The 19,284-nt window shown below is 38.4% G+C and overlaps 1 protein-coding gene across 1 annotated transcript in view; it reads left to right on the top strand.

The window, feature by feature from the left end:
- Nucleotides 1–19,284, top strand: part of bltp1 (bridge-like lipid transfer protein family member 1) — an 88,831-nt gene that overhangs the window by 7,921 nt on the left and 61,626 nt on the right. The window contains exons 6-31 of the mRNA XM_088432936.1: nucleotides 2,173–2,347; nucleotides 3,493–3,574; nucleotides 3,705–3,898; nucleotides 4,503–4,582; nucleotides 4,900–5,050; nucleotides 5,212–5,368; nucleotides 5,703–5,781; nucleotides 7,458–7,549; nucleotides 7,689–7,806; nucleotides 7,898–8,053; nucleotides 8,919–9,016; nucleotides 9,247–9,431; nucleotides 10,237–10,343; nucleotides 10,423–10,646; nucleotides 10,811–11,026; nucleotides 11,269–11,406; nucleotides 12,685–12,861; nucleotides 13,817–13,945; nucleotides 14,795–14,914; nucleotides 15,117–15,448; nucleotides 15,562–15,812; nucleotides 16,339–16,579; nucleotides 16,707–17,198; nucleotides 18,195–18,468; nucleotides 18,633–18,770; nucleotides 18,881–18,951. Coding sequence (XP_088289062.1) covers nucleotides 2,173–2,347; nucleotides 3,493–3,574; nucleotides 3,705–3,898; nucleotides 4,503–4,582; nucleotides 4,900–5,050; nucleotides 5,212–5,368; nucleotides 5,703–5,781; nucleotides 7,458–7,549; nucleotides 7,689–7,806; nucleotides 7,898–8,053; nucleotides 8,919–9,016; nucleotides 9,247–9,431; nucleotides 10,237–10,343; nucleotides 10,423–10,646; nucleotides 10,811–11,026; nucleotides 11,269–11,406; nucleotides 12,685–12,861; nucleotides 13,817–13,945; nucleotides 14,795–14,914; nucleotides 15,117–15,448; nucleotides 15,562–15,812; nucleotides 16,339–16,579; nucleotides 16,707–17,198; nucleotides 18,195–18,468; nucleotides 18,633–18,770; nucleotides 18,881–18,951 — 4,477 coding nt within the window. The remainder of the gene's footprint in view (nucleotides 1–2,172; nucleotides 2,348–3,492; nucleotides 3,575–3,704; nucleotides 3,899–4,502; nucleotides 4,583–4,899; nucleotides 5,051–5,211; nucleotides 5,369–5,702; nucleotides 5,782–7,457; nucleotides 7,550–7,688; nucleotides 7,807–7,897; nucleotides 8,054–8,918; nucleotides 9,017–9,246; nucleotides 9,432–10,236; nucleotides 10,344–10,422; nucleotides 10,647–10,810; nucleotides 11,027–11,268; nucleotides 11,407–12,684; nucleotides 12,862–13,816; nucleotides 13,946–14,794; nucleotides 14,915–15,116; nucleotides 15,449–15,561; nucleotides 15,813–16,338; nucleotides 16,580–16,706; nucleotides 17,199–18,194; nucleotides 18,469–18,632; nucleotides 18,771–18,880; nucleotides 18,952–19,284) is intronic.

Genomic DNA, 19,284 nt, shown 5'->3' on the forward strand with positions numbered 1-19,284 from the left:
AGACCGCGAAGTAGGAGGGATCACTGTATATATTTAGCGGCTTGGTTTATGCTTGACACGTCCACGAGTTCCGCGCGGGTCCCACGCCCCTTCGCGCGACTGCTAAATCAGTACAATGGGCCCCCATGTTACGAGATTAATCCGTTCTGCGGTTGGGCTCGTAAGGCGAATTCACCATATGGCGAGCAATCCAAACCTTTGTTAAATAGCCAATGCGTTTAGAACCCCAGGTAAAAACAACAAAATTGTACATACATATTAAAAGTTATATAGTAATAATAGTAAAAGAAAATACTAAATACTACATATATATATATATATATATATATATATATATATATATATATATATATATATATATATATATATATATATATATATGTGTGTGTGTATATATATATATATATATATATATATATATATATATATATATATAATATACATGTATACAATCAGAACACATCATGAATAAAAAAATATAGAAAGCATTTATTTACCTTTGAGTGCCGCTTGAGATGCCCATATTCTCTAATAAGGGTTATCTACACCATCGTTTCCAAATCTTTTTCTTACTTCTCTCTTTAACATCACTAGCAATCTTGGGACCCATGGCTAACCCTTTCAACCTTGAATTAAGCAGTAAAATGCAGTAAAAATACGGTTTTGTAACAGCTCGCAATAGAACAAAGCTTTACCATTCCGCCATTTTGAAACGAGTGAGGTCGACCAATAGCAGACCAGCATCTTCGTGAAGAGACGCTGGCCAATAGCAGACCAGCATTTTAGTTTTTTTTTTTTTTTTTTTTTTTTTTTTAAGTATCAAGCCTTGAAGCCGTGTTAACATACTGTTTATTTTAGAAATATGCAATAAATAGACATGTTTTATCAAATACGATGAATAATTGTGATTAATAATTTCAATACTGACCAAAATAATTGTGATGATTATTTTGGATATAATTGTGCAGTCCTATATATTATGCTGTATGCATTTATTTATTCAGTATTAGAAAATATTTTAGCTATCGCTTAAAAATCCACCTGAAGATATGGTAGAAGCTAGTCGTTGATGTCATGCTTGTGCATCACAGGCAAACATGTTGAGAAAAATATTTTTTCGCCCGTGTGATTGTGTTCCTTGCCCAAACTGACTTTTATATCCTGCCACCGTCTGCTTTTTTTTTTTTTTTTTTTTTTTTCATAAGGAGCACATCTAACGAGTGCTTCTTCAAATGCTCAGTTGAAAACTTTTGATCACTTGTACCCAAACAACATGAGATGATATTATGTCCTGCTCATGTTTCTTCAACCAGGTAGTGCTTCTTCTTTAGTGGTCATCATTTTGAAGTATATCTGACCCCTTTTCACCAACCACTTCCATGCTAACTTGCAATTTATTTATTTAATCCTCTATTTAGAAAGAAGTTGACATTGCAGAATTACTTGAGCTCTTCAATGTTGTTTGATATGCTGTGAGGGATAGTAAGCGTGCCTTCGAATGATCACAATGACATTAGTGATGCTGTACGATTTTATGCAATACTTCATCAAAGTCCCACTGTTTGAATTCACCGTCCCCTTCCAAAAAAAAACCCCAAAAACCCACTGGTAATGTAGGATTGTCAGCACATCTCTAATTCATCTTCTAAAGAATTTCTCATTAATATCTCATTCAATTTCTCATTCAACTTTTTCAACTTTTCATGATTAGGTCCTCTTAAGAATGTTTTTTTTGCTGATATGTAATAATTTGTAGAGAGATGTAAAGTACTATTTTCAGTCCAAAGAGAATGTAAATAGCAAAAAAAATGAAGATGACTACCTGTAAAACAGACTTCCATACATATGCACCTCGTAAGTCACACTGTTGCTTTTGGAGATAGTTAAAAGTTTTTAAGTGCTTCTTATAGTTGGACCAATATGACAACTAGTAGCATCAAATATATATTTTTTTACAGTTTGTAAATAACTGCCCTAAATGCATGCAGTATATATCTCTTTGGATTGTTGAAGGAAGCTTAGGTACCTACTAGTAAGACCACATGCAACCACAAAAATAATATGTAAACTGCACAAAGGAAAGAATCAAGCTGGGAATGATTTAAGCCCAAACTAAGATTCCATGCCACTTCTGATTCAATGTATTGACATTTTGCTCTGTTGTGCCATCAGACCCCAAGGCGGAGACCAGGCTTTATGTGACAGTTAATGGTTTTGAGTTTCATGTCTACAATCGGACTGACCTCTATGCCCATCTACAAGAGACATTTGGGCTTGAGCCGACACTTAGCAGACTCAAAAAAGATGACAACCATGAAGGGGCGGGAAAAAACAAGACCCTGGAACGGTAAGACCACTTTATATAGATTTACAAGTATTATTTTAGACATTTATAGTTTTGTGTTAGATTCATTGTTGTCTGTACACTACCTTCACGTCTACTGTATACTGGTTACTTTTCAGCTATACTGAAACAAACTGGGTCAATTTCCAATTATTTAGTCAAAAACATTATAAAAGTCAAAAGCATTATAAAATAAAATGCCGCTTTAGCTTTGCTGGCTTCATCGCCTTGCTAGCAAGCTATTGTAGACACAAAACGCATCTTGACAAATTTCAAAATTATTTAATTTTTAAAAATATATTAAACTGGATGGATTGATTGCTTTTTTTTGAAGAGTTATACATACTTTCAAATTCCACTGCTCTAAAGAGATCACTTAAATGAAGCAGTGTCAGTTGCAGTCCCACGCAAAGCAACAACAGTTTAGAAAATTGTTCATTCAGTCATGCTGTAAATTGAAGGTGCTGTTTGGCCGAAGAGATTTCTGCATCTTCAATTGATTGCTTTTTCTGAAGTACCCTGATGCCTAACAAACTGAATTTCTGTTCATAAAACTGAATGTGAAAATCAGTTAAATTGAATTTGTGTAGATAAGGTTTGGTAAACTAAATCTATGTAGATAAAGTTTGACTTCAAATCTAATTTATAATTTATTCAGATTCAGTTTCTAGTGGCACATACTGTATTTCAGCCAATAATGTCCAATCAATCATGCAAATTCAACTTAACATTTATACTGAATCGGTCAGGGGAGACTGCCAGTAATGCCGTTGACCTACAGGGTGCATGTGGAAATTGGGTTAATTGGCCTAAGATCGATTGGTTAGAGGCAGAGAGAGAAGAGGAGGATTGTTAGTTAGATGTTTTAGGGCTGAGAGTTGGCATGTTAAAAGCTAACAAAGGTACAGTCAAAGTTAGGGAGTAGAGTAGTACAGTTTGTGTGTGCTGGAGAGCAACCTGAAGGGCAGTAACGACTGACATATTGGGAGATTTCAAACTCTTATCATGGCAACAGATAGAAAAAGGAATAAAGGAGGGGTGATTCTGATACAAGATTATTCAAATTGAGGTGAAAGAAGCATCAGGCAAGGTGATGATTGCGATGCTAGAAACTGTAGGAACTAATTGCCATTTTGGTTCTTCGGCAGTGTGAACATTCAAGCTGAGAATCCAGACACCACATCGTCTTGGCGCTCCCTCATTCCTGTTATCAAAGTTAACATCAGTACGGTGAGTAATGTAGCAATGGTAGCACAGTTAAAAACTGCTGCTGTGATTCAGTAAGGCACAGCTATTAGTCATTTCTAGGTATTTGCACCCCCCATGATGTGCATTCTATATCTGCTTTCTTCCATTGAAGGGTCGGCTAGCATTTGGGAATCACCACCTCCCACAGACTCTGTGCTTGCACTTTGAGGATGCCTTCCTGACCTATGCCACCAAGCCTCCATCCAGCCATCTGGACCAGTACATGCATATTGTAAAGGGCTCACTGGAAAACGTGCGAGTCATGCTGGTTCCTAGCCCACGCTATGTTGGCATGCAGACTGATGAGTAAGTCACTTATTAGCAAACATCCTAATTGCAGATTTTTCTGAAATCACATTCAATTGCCTATTCAGGGTGCTAAAATATGACTTAATGACGCTGGCATCTTCTTGTAAGGTGTCAGTTGCCAGCGTTTAGCGCAGCCTGTAGCATGAATTAGCCGTTAGCTAGCAACGCTCTTATGCGCTTTATCGTTGGGCGAGCACAGTCAGGTTATCTTTCAGTAGCAGATTAAGAGAAGAAAATTACTCATTTTGATACTGACAGATAGTTGCCATTCATCCAAACCAAGCCAACTGTGCAATGTGGTATACAAAAATGTTAAAGAGTTAATCATACAACTGGTTCAATGAATCAGAAAAGTATCTGGTGAGAGACAACATTTGTAATATAGATGTTACGATCATTAAAAAAAACAAAAATGGGGCGTGCATTCAATATGGTGAGATTCAATTAACATTTTTGTGCCAGTAATCAGTTACTCTTGACACTCTAATCGGCGAACACACTCAAACCATTGTGGAAGCAAAAACACAAATGTCAAAAAAATGCATATGCAGTTTTTGAACATATCAAAAAATATTAGAACTATCTTTGCACTTTCTTGTAGACCTCCCAGGCTGATGGGCGAAGGGTTTGTGGTCATGCAGTCCAATGACGTAGACATCTACTACTACCAAGATGAGCCTGGTACGACATGTACACACACACACACACACACACAAACACACACACACACACACACACACACACACACACACACACATAAACGCACACAAAACTGAATATTGACAAATTCACTTGATACAGGATTGATATCAACCAAACTAAGCAAGAACGAAACGTACTAAGTTTTAGTGACCAGTGGGAAAGCTGCTTTTCATATTCAACAGTTTGAAAGTGTTTTCTCCATATTCATTGCATATTGTAGACAAAATAATTATTAAAATTCATTATTTGAGGGTAATAAATAAGGCTAAAAAACCTCTTGGTGTGAATTTCTGCAGGTGTGGTATCAGTGGAGCAAGAGACTGGGGAGGATGCTGGGACACCCAGTGAGGATGATAAGCTTCAGGATCTTCCACCATGCTGGGGTCTTGACATTGTGTGTGGAAAAGGAACAGACTTCAACTATGGCCCATGGGCAGATCGCCAGAGGTGCACAAACAATAGCATGCATCACTGACACAGTTTTAAAAATGTATCCTAAAAATATAAATTCATGCTTTGAAATCATAATTATAGCTTGTTGGTTTGCGAAGCTTGACATCAAGTTTGTATTGAAACACATTCAAACAATTTTTTTTTTTTTTTTAAAGGGATTGTCTGTGGAAGTTCTTCTTACCGGCCGACTATCAAGACATGAAGGTCACTGAAATGGCCCAGCCAGGACAACCCAGGCAGATTCAGGCCTTTGAACTCCGAATGAACATCATTGCTGATGCCACCATTGACCTGCTGTTTACCAAAAACAGGGTATGTTACGTCATTGAGTTTTTTGTGGTCACTTATTTATTTTATTTATTTATTTATTTATTGGGTGGGCAGCATGTTTTACTGCACTGTGTTGAGTTCATTTTATAGGTTGACATTGTTTTTAATCATCTTGTGGATAAATTGTCAATTTACAATTTACATGCTGTCTTGTTCTTATGGTGTCATCGTATTTATTTAGCTAACAGCTTCCTTGATTGACCTACAGTCAAGTCATTGCCATCCACTTTGTTGACTTGGATTTACTGTTTTGAATATACCTGGCATCCAAAAGTGTGCCGTTGAAACTTGACTTCTGTTTCATTCTTGTTACTAGGAAACAAATGCCATCCATGTGAATGTAGGTGCTGGTTCTTACCTCGAAATCAACATCCCCATGACTGTTGGAGAGACCGGTATGTTTTTTATGCTGAAATGACTAAAACATGCCTGAGCTCATGTACTGTAAATCACATATCCGTGTCATGTCTGCACTACACTGGGCAAGGCATATTATATTCTTATCTTATATTGGCTGAAAGTCAGTATCATTTTGACTTGAGCAAAGCTTGTTAAAAAATATTTTTTGTTGTTGTTAAAAGGGTACCTGTGGTTGTCAGACGAAGAAAAAAAATCTTGGTTATAAAGAAAATATTGCATCAAAAAGCGCTTTGGTTAAATTGGTTGAATTATAAGAAAGCTTTTATTAGCCTGAGGGACATCCCGCCGCAGCCGCAGAGGTTCCAATCGTTTTTTGTTTTTTTCAAAAGTACCGTATTTTCCGCACTATAAGGCGCACCGGATTATAAGGCGCACCCTCAATTAATGACATATTTTAAAACTTTTTCAATCACAATATAGTAATACTCAAAGTAATAAAAATAGTAACTCAAATAATAACTCTAAACTCTCAATAGCATAACTCAATGTCAATATGACCAACATTGTTCAACTTTAAACACACAAAAGAAACAGGTAACGCTTACTTTATCAGTTCATTCCCCATCTACGAATCTAAATATTGATCCATATATAAGGCGCACCAGATGATAAGGCGCAAAAAAAGGCTTTTAGGTGTGCCTTATAGTGCAGAAAATACGGTAAATATTGCTGTTTGAACTTGGTGATAATGTCGATATAATATGATACAAAGTGACACATTACAAGATTCAATTTCCAATACATCGCATATTGGTTTTGAAATGCCTTTTTTTTCTTTTCTTTCTTTTCTTTTTTTGAAATGAATCCACTCCGGAGTTGTTTTCGTTTTATGATTTTCGTCATAATATGAATCATGTTTTACATGTAAATCATTCCAAGAGCTTCAAAAACATCACATTAAATTTTACAGTACATGACATTTCCAGTGAGGCGCTGTGGCAACAGAGGATGAGAGGAAACATCACAAAAATAAAACTTAATGATACGAAGATAATATTTTATTGTAGTCATATCTTGGGCTTCCATCTGTTCAGGTTGTCTGTAATAAGTCCTGTATGTGTTCCAGAGAAGCGCAATAATATCCACTCTCCCTCAACAAGCAGCCATATTAACGTGCAGTAGAATCTCATGTTGCATGTAACTCAGATTGAAATTTTGAGATTTCAGGCTTTGTTTTGTTTTACTTTGTTTTATATGCTGAGTAATTGTAATATTATGAAAGGGAAAAAAAACGTACAAAAGCGACAGTATCTCGAGGTTTCACTGTATTTAATACATTATAATGATAGATTTCTCCTTTGTTGAAGAGCACTGTCACCAGTATCCTGTGCTGGCACAAGTGGCAAATTGCTACATTTATATTTGTGCCACATCAGTGCCACCTGAAAGAGTATTCCCAACTGCTGGGGACATATTAACATAGTCAAAGGCATTTTTTTTTTTTTTAAACAAACATTGCCCAAAATATCACAAGACTTATCACAATACACCTTTGCGGCATCACAATATATCACAATACACTTTTAAGACACAATAACCAGCACTACTGTTTAGATATGTGTAGTTGCATTGTAGACAAAGTAAAATTGTTGTTAACTTTCATCACATCATAATTTTATTTCACTTGATGCTACTGCTTTTCTTCCCTCAGGCTATTCGCCCACCATCAAAGGGCAGCTGCTTCATGTTGACACCACCAGCAGCATGCAGTACAGGACTCTCCTTGAGGCTGAGATGTTAGCTGTAAGTAGCAGCTAATTACACAAGCAGCAGGCATCTCGGGACATTTTTTCTTATTGTCACCTGAAAGATGTTATTGTACATTTTGGTGTTAAGCACATGTGATTTAAACCCAAAATGTATTTTGCCTCCAAAATTTCAGTTCCACGTGATTGCCAGCTATCCCAGAGTATGGAACATGCCCCAGTCTTGGCAGTGTGAGATTGAGGTGTACAAGGCCACCTACCACTTCATCTATGCCCAGAAAAACTTTTTCACTGGTGAATTAGAAAAAAAACCAAACATGTTTTGATATTTAAATAGTCAAAAATGCTAAATGGATTCATGTAACATTTTTTGATGATTTAACAGATTTGATTCAGGACTGGGCCAGTGACAATGCGCCGGATATTTACTCCTTTGTTCCCTATTCCTGGACATTCAAAATGCTTTTTCACCAGTTTGAGATGATCTGGGCGGCAAACCAGCACAACTGGATTGACTGTTCTACCAAGCAACAGGAGAATGGTGAGGAAGATTTATGTTTGTCTTATGTTTGCACAGTCTTAAGTGCAAAACCAAACCAACACGGTCGAAGTAAAACAAAACACAAAGTGTGACATTGACCTAATAGGAAGAAAACTGAGGGAATGATTGTGAGGGCTTTTTTTCTGATTTAGTAATGATGATAATGATGTGTCAAAATTTTCCTTACCTTTTTTAGTTACATGAAAGATACTGTAAATGTAGGAACTTCTCATAGCTTGATGCAATGTACTAAAAACTACCAACTAAAAACTACAACCACAATTCTGCATACAACATGTGCAGAATGTGGCTTGGCATAACATGACTTTTTCTTCTGTCATGGAAACACTTTGGTCTCCTCAGTCAGTAATAGGAATGTAATGATCAGAGTTAGACAAGCGACAGTAATGGTTACATGGGTGTCTTTATGTTGCCAAGAAACAACACAAACAAAAACAAAAATGCGTACTGTTCATGTGTAAGTGGTATTAGTAAACCCCCCCAAAAACCTAGGAAGTCCATGGGTTTGTTCTAAAAATAGTCAGCGATGGGACACTGTGACTTGTTAAGAAGAATTAAAATAGAATGTTTATTTACTTAAACTTAAAATGCAATTTTTTTTATTAATGTGCCAAATATTCTATAATTTGTTGAAAAATAAAATAGGAATAAGAATTTGGAATAGGAACAAATGTTTACATCGATACAAATATTTCAAAAAAGTACATTTTAGAACTTCATTTTAATATCGTGACATAGGTTTTTATAGTTTGCTTGTGGTTATCATACTCTCAAATCCAACAGCGGCTCATACCTACAATAACTGCTTTCCAACTGTAATTCCTCCATCGTTCTTTTTCTGCAGTGTACCTGGCAGCATGTGGTGAGACGCTCAATATAGACTTCATTTTGCCTTTCAATGAGTTTGTTCCAACAACTTGCCATACCCGCTTCAGTTTGAAGGTTAGTCCTTCTTTAAGGTGTGATGATTCGCTTTGAAAGTACCTATGCCAAAATCTGATTTCTGTGCAAGTGCAATGATTTTTTCCTCTTTGCTGACAGTAAAAAAACACATCTATACAATGCTCATAATGTTCATAAGTTACAGTATATTTAGACTCAAATGCATGTTATGTCCTGGAAATAGGCTTTAAATGTATGTATCCAAGTATTTGTACTTGTGACATTTTTAGGCAGAGGATACGGACATGCGACTGTCTCTACCTGAGTGCCATCCCAGCCGCTACCCACTCCTCACCCTTGCCAAAGATTACCAAAATGTCAAGCTGCCACCAGATATCCTCATACCTGGGGAAAATCAAAATGCTCCGCCGCCTAAACCCAACAAATCCCGGTGGAGGAATACCACCCTTGCAGAGTGAGTTTTAGGGGGGAAAAGTGTACATAATTAAAATGGGCTTCATAACTCACTCATATATTTTTTTAAAATGCTGACTGTTGGATAATATTTTTTTTTTCCAGGATAATTTTAGTCTAGTTTTAGTAATTCCTTTTTTCTTAAAAGCGTGGCTCATCTCCATTACCATAATTGCTTTCATAATACTGCAATTTCAGACCATTTTTTCTGTTTCGACTCACGTCCCCATGAAGTAGGGATGACTCGATAACATTTTTTTTTACACCCCAAAATGAAACAAAATTGTTGAAACAAAATTCAAACAGACACAAAAAAACAAAAACGTAAAAAAACTTACATTTTCCGAACCCCGATCTTTTTCTGATTCCGCGTAGTTGACTATGTGATTGGGCCCGATTTCCAATTAGATGATCGGAGTATGAACATCCTTAGATGGTCTTCTCGTATAAGTATAACCCCACTTACTGTTGCTAGAATCGATTGTTATCACTCTTTGGTCACGTTTGAACAAATGCATGTTTTTATTCTTTCCATAACAACCTCACTACTGTATAAAGTATAAAATGTTTGTTAAATGCTACCTCATTTTAACTGCTTAAGCCACTTATGGTTTAAAGGATTTTGGTTGGTTTCAATTTGAATATAATAATTTATTGAATATAATAAATAGTAGTTTATTTATATATATATATATAATATATATATATATATATATATATATAGTGTGTGTGTATATATATATATCGTGTGTGTAGAATTTTCAACTCAACATTTTGTCATGTTCTCTATGTTTCCTTAACATCAGAGCTGGCTGGGTCGACTGCTGGAGTGTACCAAACTTCTTGGTCATCATTGACTACACATGGCATCCTATTTATCCCCAAAAAGCTGATGAGCAACTCAAACAATCATGTAAGCATTCTGCTGTGGTATGATGGGTTTCTCATTCTTTTGAAAACTCAAGTAACTTCTATACCTGTCCTAAATGCAGTCTCTGAAATGGAGGAATCAATGCTTTCAGCTTTACGGCCCCCAGAGCACACGTCAGGGCACCACACCCACCCATACTATACGTCTGCCTCAGTCGGCCACAGCCGGGTACCAACAGATCCCTCAGAGCTGCCCCCTGACAGACTTCATGTTGAGATGGAAATGTGTCCTGATTCTCAAATTATCCTGTATGGGCCTTTACTCAGGGCTTTGATTTCTATTAAGGTAGAAGTTGTTATTATTGTCTGAAATGTTGTCTTCCTTACAAAATTTCTGTTGCTTTGTTTCATAAAGATTCTGTCTGAAAACAGTGTTGTAGAGTTTTACACAGTACAACCCATGGTCAATTAAGAAACCTTCTAAAGTCCACTCTTGTGCTGTTTTCTCAGGAAAATTACTTTGGTGAAGATGACATGTACACTGACTTTGAAGAGACAGTGTCAAGTCCGGTTTTGTCCACTTCTTCATCAGGCCTTGGTTGGTCACCTCTTGGAATGGAAGATAATGGACATAAGGAAACTTCAGACATACATCCCTTGGACCTGCGGCCATGGGACATAACTGTGCTCATTAATCTCTACAAAGTCCATGGCCGACTGCCTATGGTAAGGCTGAATGTCACTGTCACGTTGTATGCATTTGTAGATAATAGTGGGTAAGAGCAACGTTTTGTACAAATATATTCTGCGAGAGCAACAAAAATGTAATCATGGATGGATTTGGCCAGAATATAAAGCCATTCTTGTATCCATTTTGTTTTGCATAACGTTTAATCCCTCTTTTGGATTCTTACATGGCAGAAATCAATGAATTTTGCTTTTAAGTTTGCTTTCCTGGGTTTCAACAGCACTGTAGCAGTGAGGGGCCAGAGGGACCATCTGGCTTCTTGGAGCGGTTATGTTTTGAAATGAAAAAAGGTTACAAGGAAACTATGCTTCAATTACTGCTGTCACCAATTCACATCTTCATCAGTGACAACTACCAGGTAAAGCAAAGAACTGACTGATTTCTTAAGTCTTATGCCATACCACATCAATCTTGCATCAGCCTTGGACTGGCAGTTTTCTGGAAACCTTTGCCCAACTGATGTAGATTTAGTTCCTTGGAATTCCTTGTATTCTTTTAATGGGTTTAGAACCTCTTTGAATATCTACAGCTAGTTGTGATACATTTTTGTTTCGAAATGTCTCTCAAACATTTGACAGACTACGATGTGTCCTACCACCTTGCCCATTTGGTACCTCTTCACCAGGATCCCACTATATTTTGACAATGTCTGATGTCTGAGAGAGGAACCAGAGGAGTTCAGCATCATAACGGATGAAATTGACTTGATTTACACCGTATACAACACGTCTTTTTTTTTTTTCTTAAGTAGAACAATTGGTCTAAGGCCTTGTCTACATGTAGCCGGGGTTCTTGCAAACAGGCAGCAAATTTCTCCATTTTGCCCTATTTGCTGTATGTGGCCGGGCTTTTTTTTCATCAAAATCAAATGTTTCAAAACCTCCGGCCAAAGTGGAGATTTCCCCAAGCCTCCGGTTTTGTGGTTGCGTGTGACCAGCTTCAACAGGGATTTGCGTCATTGCGCTACTCTTTTTTTTTTTTTTTTTTTTTTTTTCTGTCGAAGACGCGGATACCGTGGCAGAAGCACCAGGACACCCTGTGCCGCAGATTTGTGGCCAGCATTTTGGACCCTTGCTTGGTGAAGAGGGGCGCGTCTAAGAGTTAGGATGTCAACTGAAGTTCTGCCAATATTCTAGTGATAGAACATGGTGATTTTCTCGGAATTTTACTAACGATTATGCATATATGAGATGTACATTACAAATTACACTTAATTTACATAGCCCTTAATTTACGTAGCCCTTCGTATTACTCAGTAACAAAGAAGTAGCTCTCGGTTTCAAAAAGCTTGGTGACCCCTGCGCTCGATTATATGTTCTACAAGTAGCTGCATTGGCAGGAAGGCAAAAAAAAAAAAAAAAAATCCTTCACTGAGTTTAAGGACTGCCACCAAAACGAGACATAAGAAAACACCATCACAATAGCTTTGCAGAGATCCTGTGACATTTTGATGCCAAAACAATGACAAAGGGTAGTGCTTTGTCACTATCTTGTAGCTCTCCATGACAGGCCTTGGTCCCTGTCCGGCATAAACTGCAAGGATTTCCTTTGTTTGAAAAGCACTGATAAATGTTCCTTTAATGTTTAACTTTCCATCGATGAAAACGACTGTCTTTTTTCTTTGCTTGCATCACAGCGTCCCACAATGGACGCAGTGTTGAGGGATGGCCACATAAGCCTGTCTGGTCTTCAGATGAGGGCACATGCCATGTTCTCTGCACAGGGGCTACCACTGGGAAGTGACACCCTTGAATATGCCTGGCTCATTGATATGCAGGCAGGGGCTCTCACTGGCAGGCTGACTGTTCCACAGGTGCATATTTATCCTTGCATATATGCATATATGTGTGTGTGTGTGTGTGCGTGTGTAAACATTGTACATACATATTAAAAATTGCATGCACCACATGTATACAATTAGAAAACATCATAAATAAAAAATACAGAAAGGATTTATTTACCTTTGAGTGGCGCTTGTTATCCACATATTCCCTAGTAAGGGTAGCCTTGGCTAGGCTAGCTTCGTATTTCTTGATTATCTCCAGCATCGTTTCCATATAAATCATTTTCTTACTTCTCTCTTTGACATCACTAGTAATCTTGGGACTAACGGGTACCCTATTTAAGTTTGAATTAAGCAGTAAAATGCACTATAAATATGGTTTTGTAACCACTCACGATAGAACAAAGCTTTACCATTCTGCCATTTTAAAACGAGTGAGGCCGACCAATAGCAGACCAGCATCTCCGTGAGGAGACACTGACCAATAGCAGACCAGCATTGTAGTGATGCGTTGCATGGAGGCATTGACGGCAACTGAAAATAAGTGCAATTACCTAAAAACGCCTGCAGATGGAGACAAAACAACACAAATACAGCCAATCCCCTAGGGTCAAGACAGTTGCTTTTGTCGCAAAACCGGGAAAATGCCATAAAGAGGGGACAAAAAAAACTATTCCACATCGCAACATGAAAAAAAACATGCTAGGGACGGTGTTTTTGAATTCTTACTGAAAGTCTTCTTACTAAAAGTCAAAGGAAGACAAAGCCAAACATCCTAAGTACATTCGTTGATGCTGCCTAAAATAAGGCTTGAGAGGTTTTTTTTATTGAAAATATATTTCAATTTTAAAAGTCATTATTATTTATTTATTTATTATTTTTTACAAAATCAACTAATCTGTCAATCGGTAAAATCAAAAAAAAAAAAAAAAAACTTTTCAAGTTATTTTTTGTTGTTGTTGTAATTTTACATTTTCTTTTCCAGGTGGCCAGTATGATTGAGTGGGGGCAGTATTTTGTTTTCCATGTGATGTCCCGTGAGTTCCAACTTGAACAACCAAAGCCCTCTGTCATCTGCCAGCATGGCGTTGACCGTCGCATCTGTGATGCTAAGGTATTTTGCTTGCCATAACATTTGTGGACCGTTTGTAGTGATTGGTTTCCTCACTGTTCTTCTCCAGATGTCCATCTTAATACTTTACAGACAGTTAACTCATGTAGATGATCAGATTTTTGTGTGTGAATATTTTATTTATTCACCCTTATGTTTATTGGTTTTTATCATATGTCAAAATAAGATGAGTTTTGAAGATAGTGACAGTTGGGCTTTGAAAAAGGTCTTTTCAAGGTGTGCTCCCACTAAGACATTTCAACGAATGCGATTCCCCTCCTGACCCCTGTGTACTCATACTGCTCAAGGCCCGTCACTGAGCTATCCTTTTGTTATTCAACGCTGTTGTTCAACTATTGTATCTTCTTGGATTGTATGTATATAGTGCAGTGTGGCATGATCATGAACTAATTTGAGGAAAGCAAAATAGAATGTGAGTGTTTTGCCTGTATTAGTATACCACTTTGTTCACTGACCACATGGTTTTGTTTAAATGGACAATGTGTAAGATTTAGACCTTTTTTCATTAAAAAGGAATAGATTATATGATTATACATTTAAAAAACTTGCAAATAAATGTGTTCTTAATGATCAACAGTATGTTTTAAATATTAATATCATTAATATCATTAAATTATATTACATTCTCTTCTGAACACTCTTCTGAAGGCTGCCATGTATTTTATAGCTACGGACAAAGGTAAATATAGCACCTCCTGCTGTCCGTAATGAAAAACTGTCTAAATCTTACACATTGTCCCTTTAAAAAGACCCCCGCATCACCTCGTGCCACACTATTTGAGAAGCACTGGCCTAGTGTGTGACTCTCAAAGTCATGTTGCTGTGTTTTAGTTAACCTGCTTGCCGGGTCACTGTCGAACTTCAGAGGAGCTCAAGTATACCATGACGCGACTGGCCATGGATGGAGTGGACCTTTTCATTGTTGAACATGGCTGTGCTGCTAACATTAAAGTATTTATGTCCTTACTTATTATTCTGTTAAATTTGAAACATGCCACAAAGAAATCTTCAGTGCCACCATTGTTTTATATTTGTAATTATTCTTATGTCTATATAACTGCAAAGAAATTAATAATTTGAATAACATGATGATATCTGGGATGACAGTATATATTTTCTAAGACCAAACACAAGCATCTGCTGTTCTTTCCAGGCGGGTATTTTGCGTGTGGCCAACTGCAACCTGCATAACCAGGCAGTGGGAGAGGGCATCAGTGCTGTGGTGCAGGACCTTAACATCCAACAATACATCGAGCAGCAGCAGCACAGTGATGCGAGCAGGCTGCTGCCGGCTGGGCAGGGTCAAGCTCCAGGTCAGCCACTAAATCTCTGCCAACCAACAGTGATGCGACGGGCTGTCTGGCTGGAGGCGGGTTCAGTCAACCTGAACCTAATTACCGCAGACATTGCCCTGGCGGCTGACCATTCAGCCAAATGTGAAGTTCAGAGGCAATTCCTAGAACTACATGACGTGCAGACCAAAAGGTATGAACGCAATCTGTCATTTTCCTCCCAAGTTCAGCCTTTCTACCATGCAGTATTGCTTGTGATCACTAGTGAATTAGCATTTGACATATTTACCTCTCCCTTCTTCCAAGACTCTGGTTCCTGTGGCCTGAAGAGGCTGGCATTCGAAACAAGCGCAGCAGGAATCGCTGTGGATGCCTTGGAGGCTGCAGGTTCTTTGGAGGAACCAATATAGGCTTGGACTTTTTCAAATTAGAGGATATGACACCCTCCTCCTCATCTGCATTCTCTTCGTCTAGCACAGAATCTGATATGTGTTATGGACAGTCTTTGCTTCAATCTGGAGAGTGGATTATGACCAAGGAGACACCCAGAGTGGATGGTAGGAATTGATTAAATTACATGTGATATGCTCACGCTCATGTTTGCTTTGGTCCTGTCAATACAAAAAACTGTTGATGCCTTTGTAGTTCCATTTGTCCATTGATTGGGATGAATGTTTGGCAATTCATCTGCCTGGTGGCACTGCTCTTAAATAAAATGTTTCCCAAGTACAAAGAAGAATGGAGTTTTTGACAACATATGATTGGATTATTCGTAAAAGCATAAATCAGTAGCAGTGCCACCCTAAAAAAGAGGTATCGAAAATGGATGGATTGATACATGGATAACTCAGTTTGAAATTCAACACTCCTCCATGAGTATCAGCAGAATGCATCATGCATAATATCCATCATGCGAATGTAATCCATGTTCCAAAAAAAACATGTTTTTTGGAACATAGATGACATTTTACAGAGTTTTTGTGTACTTTTCCATATTTTAATTTTGTTTTAAGACATGCCTCCAAATGTTAATAGATTTCCAATTATGTGCCTTTTGTCAAATCACTCCTTTTCTCCCTCCAGGAAGGGTTGTTGGGCTGAAAACAGATACACATTCACCCTGCCTGCCTCCTGAGGTTCCTGAGAGGCGAGGTCAGCAGCATCTTAGTCTTCAGGTGCCACAACGCTCTCACAGCTCTGCCTCCTCCTCTGAGGAGAATAGTTCCTCCAGTGCGGCGTTACCCCTGCTGGCTGGAGAAAGGGACACTCCGTCACCAAGCGTTGAACAGCGCATGTTTGCTGTAAATGGCAAAAGTCCCGTTGAGTGAGTAGCATTGAGAATGTTTTTTTGTTCTGATACGTATTTAAAGAAGGTATAATATTTGATCAATGTTATCTTGGCGTTGAGACTTTCAAGTTAAAAGTGCCACTTGTGTGTGTGACCCTGACAGCACTTTCCGGGATATTCCGGAGGGCTCACCGATTTCACCCAATACATCCCAAGAACGCACTTCTGTGCGCTCACCGCTTTGTTCTCCCCTCAAGCGCCAGTCTTCAGTGCACTCCAGTCGATTAGGCAGCACAAAGAGCTTGTCAGCTGCTGTTTTCAATGACAGGCCTCCCCCAGTGCTGACCGGAGGTGTCCAATTCAGCTGTGATGTTTCTAGGAGTGATGAGAACGTCCTGGATTCACCACGTCAACGGAGAAGCTATGGCTCTTTCCCCTTCACGCCATCAGCAGATTCCAACACCTTTCATCAGTACCGTTCCGCTGACTCCAGCATGTCAGTGGCTGACAGCGAAGCCTACTTCTCTGCCGCTGAAGACTTTGAGCCGATCAGTAGTGCTGATGAGGGTCCAGGGACATATCCAGGACGCAAAAAAAGGAGAAGGCAACAGATGCAGCAACCTCCGCAACCGCCTTATTACATCGAGAACTACAGGTCAGTGTGATCCTGTAATTAAACGTTATGTGATCCTGTAATTAAACGTAATGTAACCTACTCATGAATACTTATTCACTTGTTACAGTTTTTCTGGAACTTTAACCAAATATTCAGAACACAATTAAGACCTGAGGGAAATAGTGAATCAGGTTAAGCATTGCTGCATTACAGTAATAATAGCGTAATTGTTAAATACTGTATGTTGAATGCACAATACACCAGTGTACATTATAACTTTTTGGCTGATCAATGTGCATAATTGATAATTTCACTTTTCTGTTTTAATATCTTTTTAGAGCTTAATTTGAGGCCACCCAGGGCTTAAACGCGGTTATTTATTACTGTTGCTTTATATAAATCAATGGATGTTGGAGCACTATAATGAATAAGCTGTTAAAATCCATTAACTGCCACACCATTTGCTTCAGGTCGGCTGTGAAAATTGGATTTCACTTTTCTTTCACAAACCTGCTGTCATTTTCGATTGCCTCAAGTGTAAATAGAGCAATTTCTGTGTGTGTGTGTGTGTGTGTGTGTGTGTGTGTGTGTGTGTGTGTGCGTGTGTGTGTGTGTGTGTGTTTTTCCTACCAATGTAATTTCTCACAAGTATAACCGGTTCAGGGCAGGACAGCTTCTGCTTCAGCAGACGTCTGCATTAGCATGAAATATTATAACTTAGGGTTCAAATGAGTAAATACTGCTGCAGTGCTAATGCAAATTGTACAGATGAAATTGGCTTCACTGCCGGGCTACAGTATGTGGATCATTTATTTTGAGTACATGGCAAAAAAGATCAACCCGTGTAGCTTCACCTGTCACATTGTCTATGATATCTATGTACTTAAGCCATTTGCCTGTATTTTAAATGAGATCATAGTGTTTTGACATCCCACATAATGAATGTACCCTAAATACTGAAGTAAAATTTTAACTTGTTTTACCTTTAGTAAAACCTAGTAGTAATTATGCTGAAATTTCTTTTATCTTGCTTAGCCGAAGCTCCATCTACCACAGTGTTGAAGGTCCTCTCACCTATGTCCTCAATGGGGAGCTGATCACTGAGCCCCGCCCTCTACCTCTCCCACCAATGCTGCCCCCACTACCTTCCCAGCCTCTGCCAAGTCACATATCTCAGGCTTCCTTTGTATCTGCTCTGGCAATGGAAGAAGAGAGCTCAGTGGAGGCCGAAAAGATGGCAGAGCCTGGCCCAGTAACGAGACAGCCCCATGTGATGGCGTGCTACCAGAACTACCTGGCCCACTATCAGGTGACATGTTAATTGCCCATTGGCATGTCTACCTGAAAATGCTAATTACACTTCTCATTCAGATTCAGATTTAGACAGTTTTATTGTACTCAGTGATCTCAGTGATGTAATCAGATCCAAATATAAAATGTCTGTTTTGTTTACACTGTTTATTTTTCTGTAAGGTATCCAATTGGTCTGTCAAGCAGCCGACCAATAAGAGGACCTCCAAGTCTTCTCTACACCGTCCTTTAGATCTGGACACACCTACAAGTGAAGAAAGCTCAGCCTCCTTTGACCAGCTTTCTGTTCCAAGCTTTAAGGTCTGTGTTATCTAACCCAGTATAGTGATCATAATTATTAATGAAATAATTCAAATTTACATCAACAACCAGTATACGCCAGTGTATTAATATTGACAAAATGATTTCAGGTGATAAAACACGGGCTCTCAGCCAGTTCTCTGTTAGATAGAGGACTTCATCTGATGGGGGATAACGGCAGGTATTTAAGCCACTTCTTTTTTTTTTGTTTGCATGATAATATTCCATGCTGAACTGCTAAATGGGATGCAGTGTCCATATTTTGCAATGGAAATCACTTCCAGGGAACTTGTAATGCCTGGAACACAGGTTTTTATTACAGTATCTGGCATGAATGGTAGAACAGGGTTTTTGCACTACTCTTGGGGCACAAAGACACTTAAGACTGGCCAGTGCTAAGTTTATTTTCTGCACCAGCCCCTTTATCACTAACTGCTGTCAGGTCTTTGATCATGACCCCTTTGTTGGAGTGATGCTTGATGGAAATGTGTTGCATCTTATTCTTTGCCATAGA

The sequence above is a fragment of the Hippichthys cyanospilos genome, chromosome 14 (genome assembly GCF_059441005.1).
Source record: "Hippichthys cyanospilos isolate Australia breed blue-spotted pipefish chromosome 14, RoL_Hcya_1.0, whole genome shotgun sequence".
Lineage (NCBI taxonomy): Eukaryota > Metazoa > Chordata > Actinopteri > Syngnathiformes > Syngnathidae > Hippichthys > Hippichthys cyanospilos.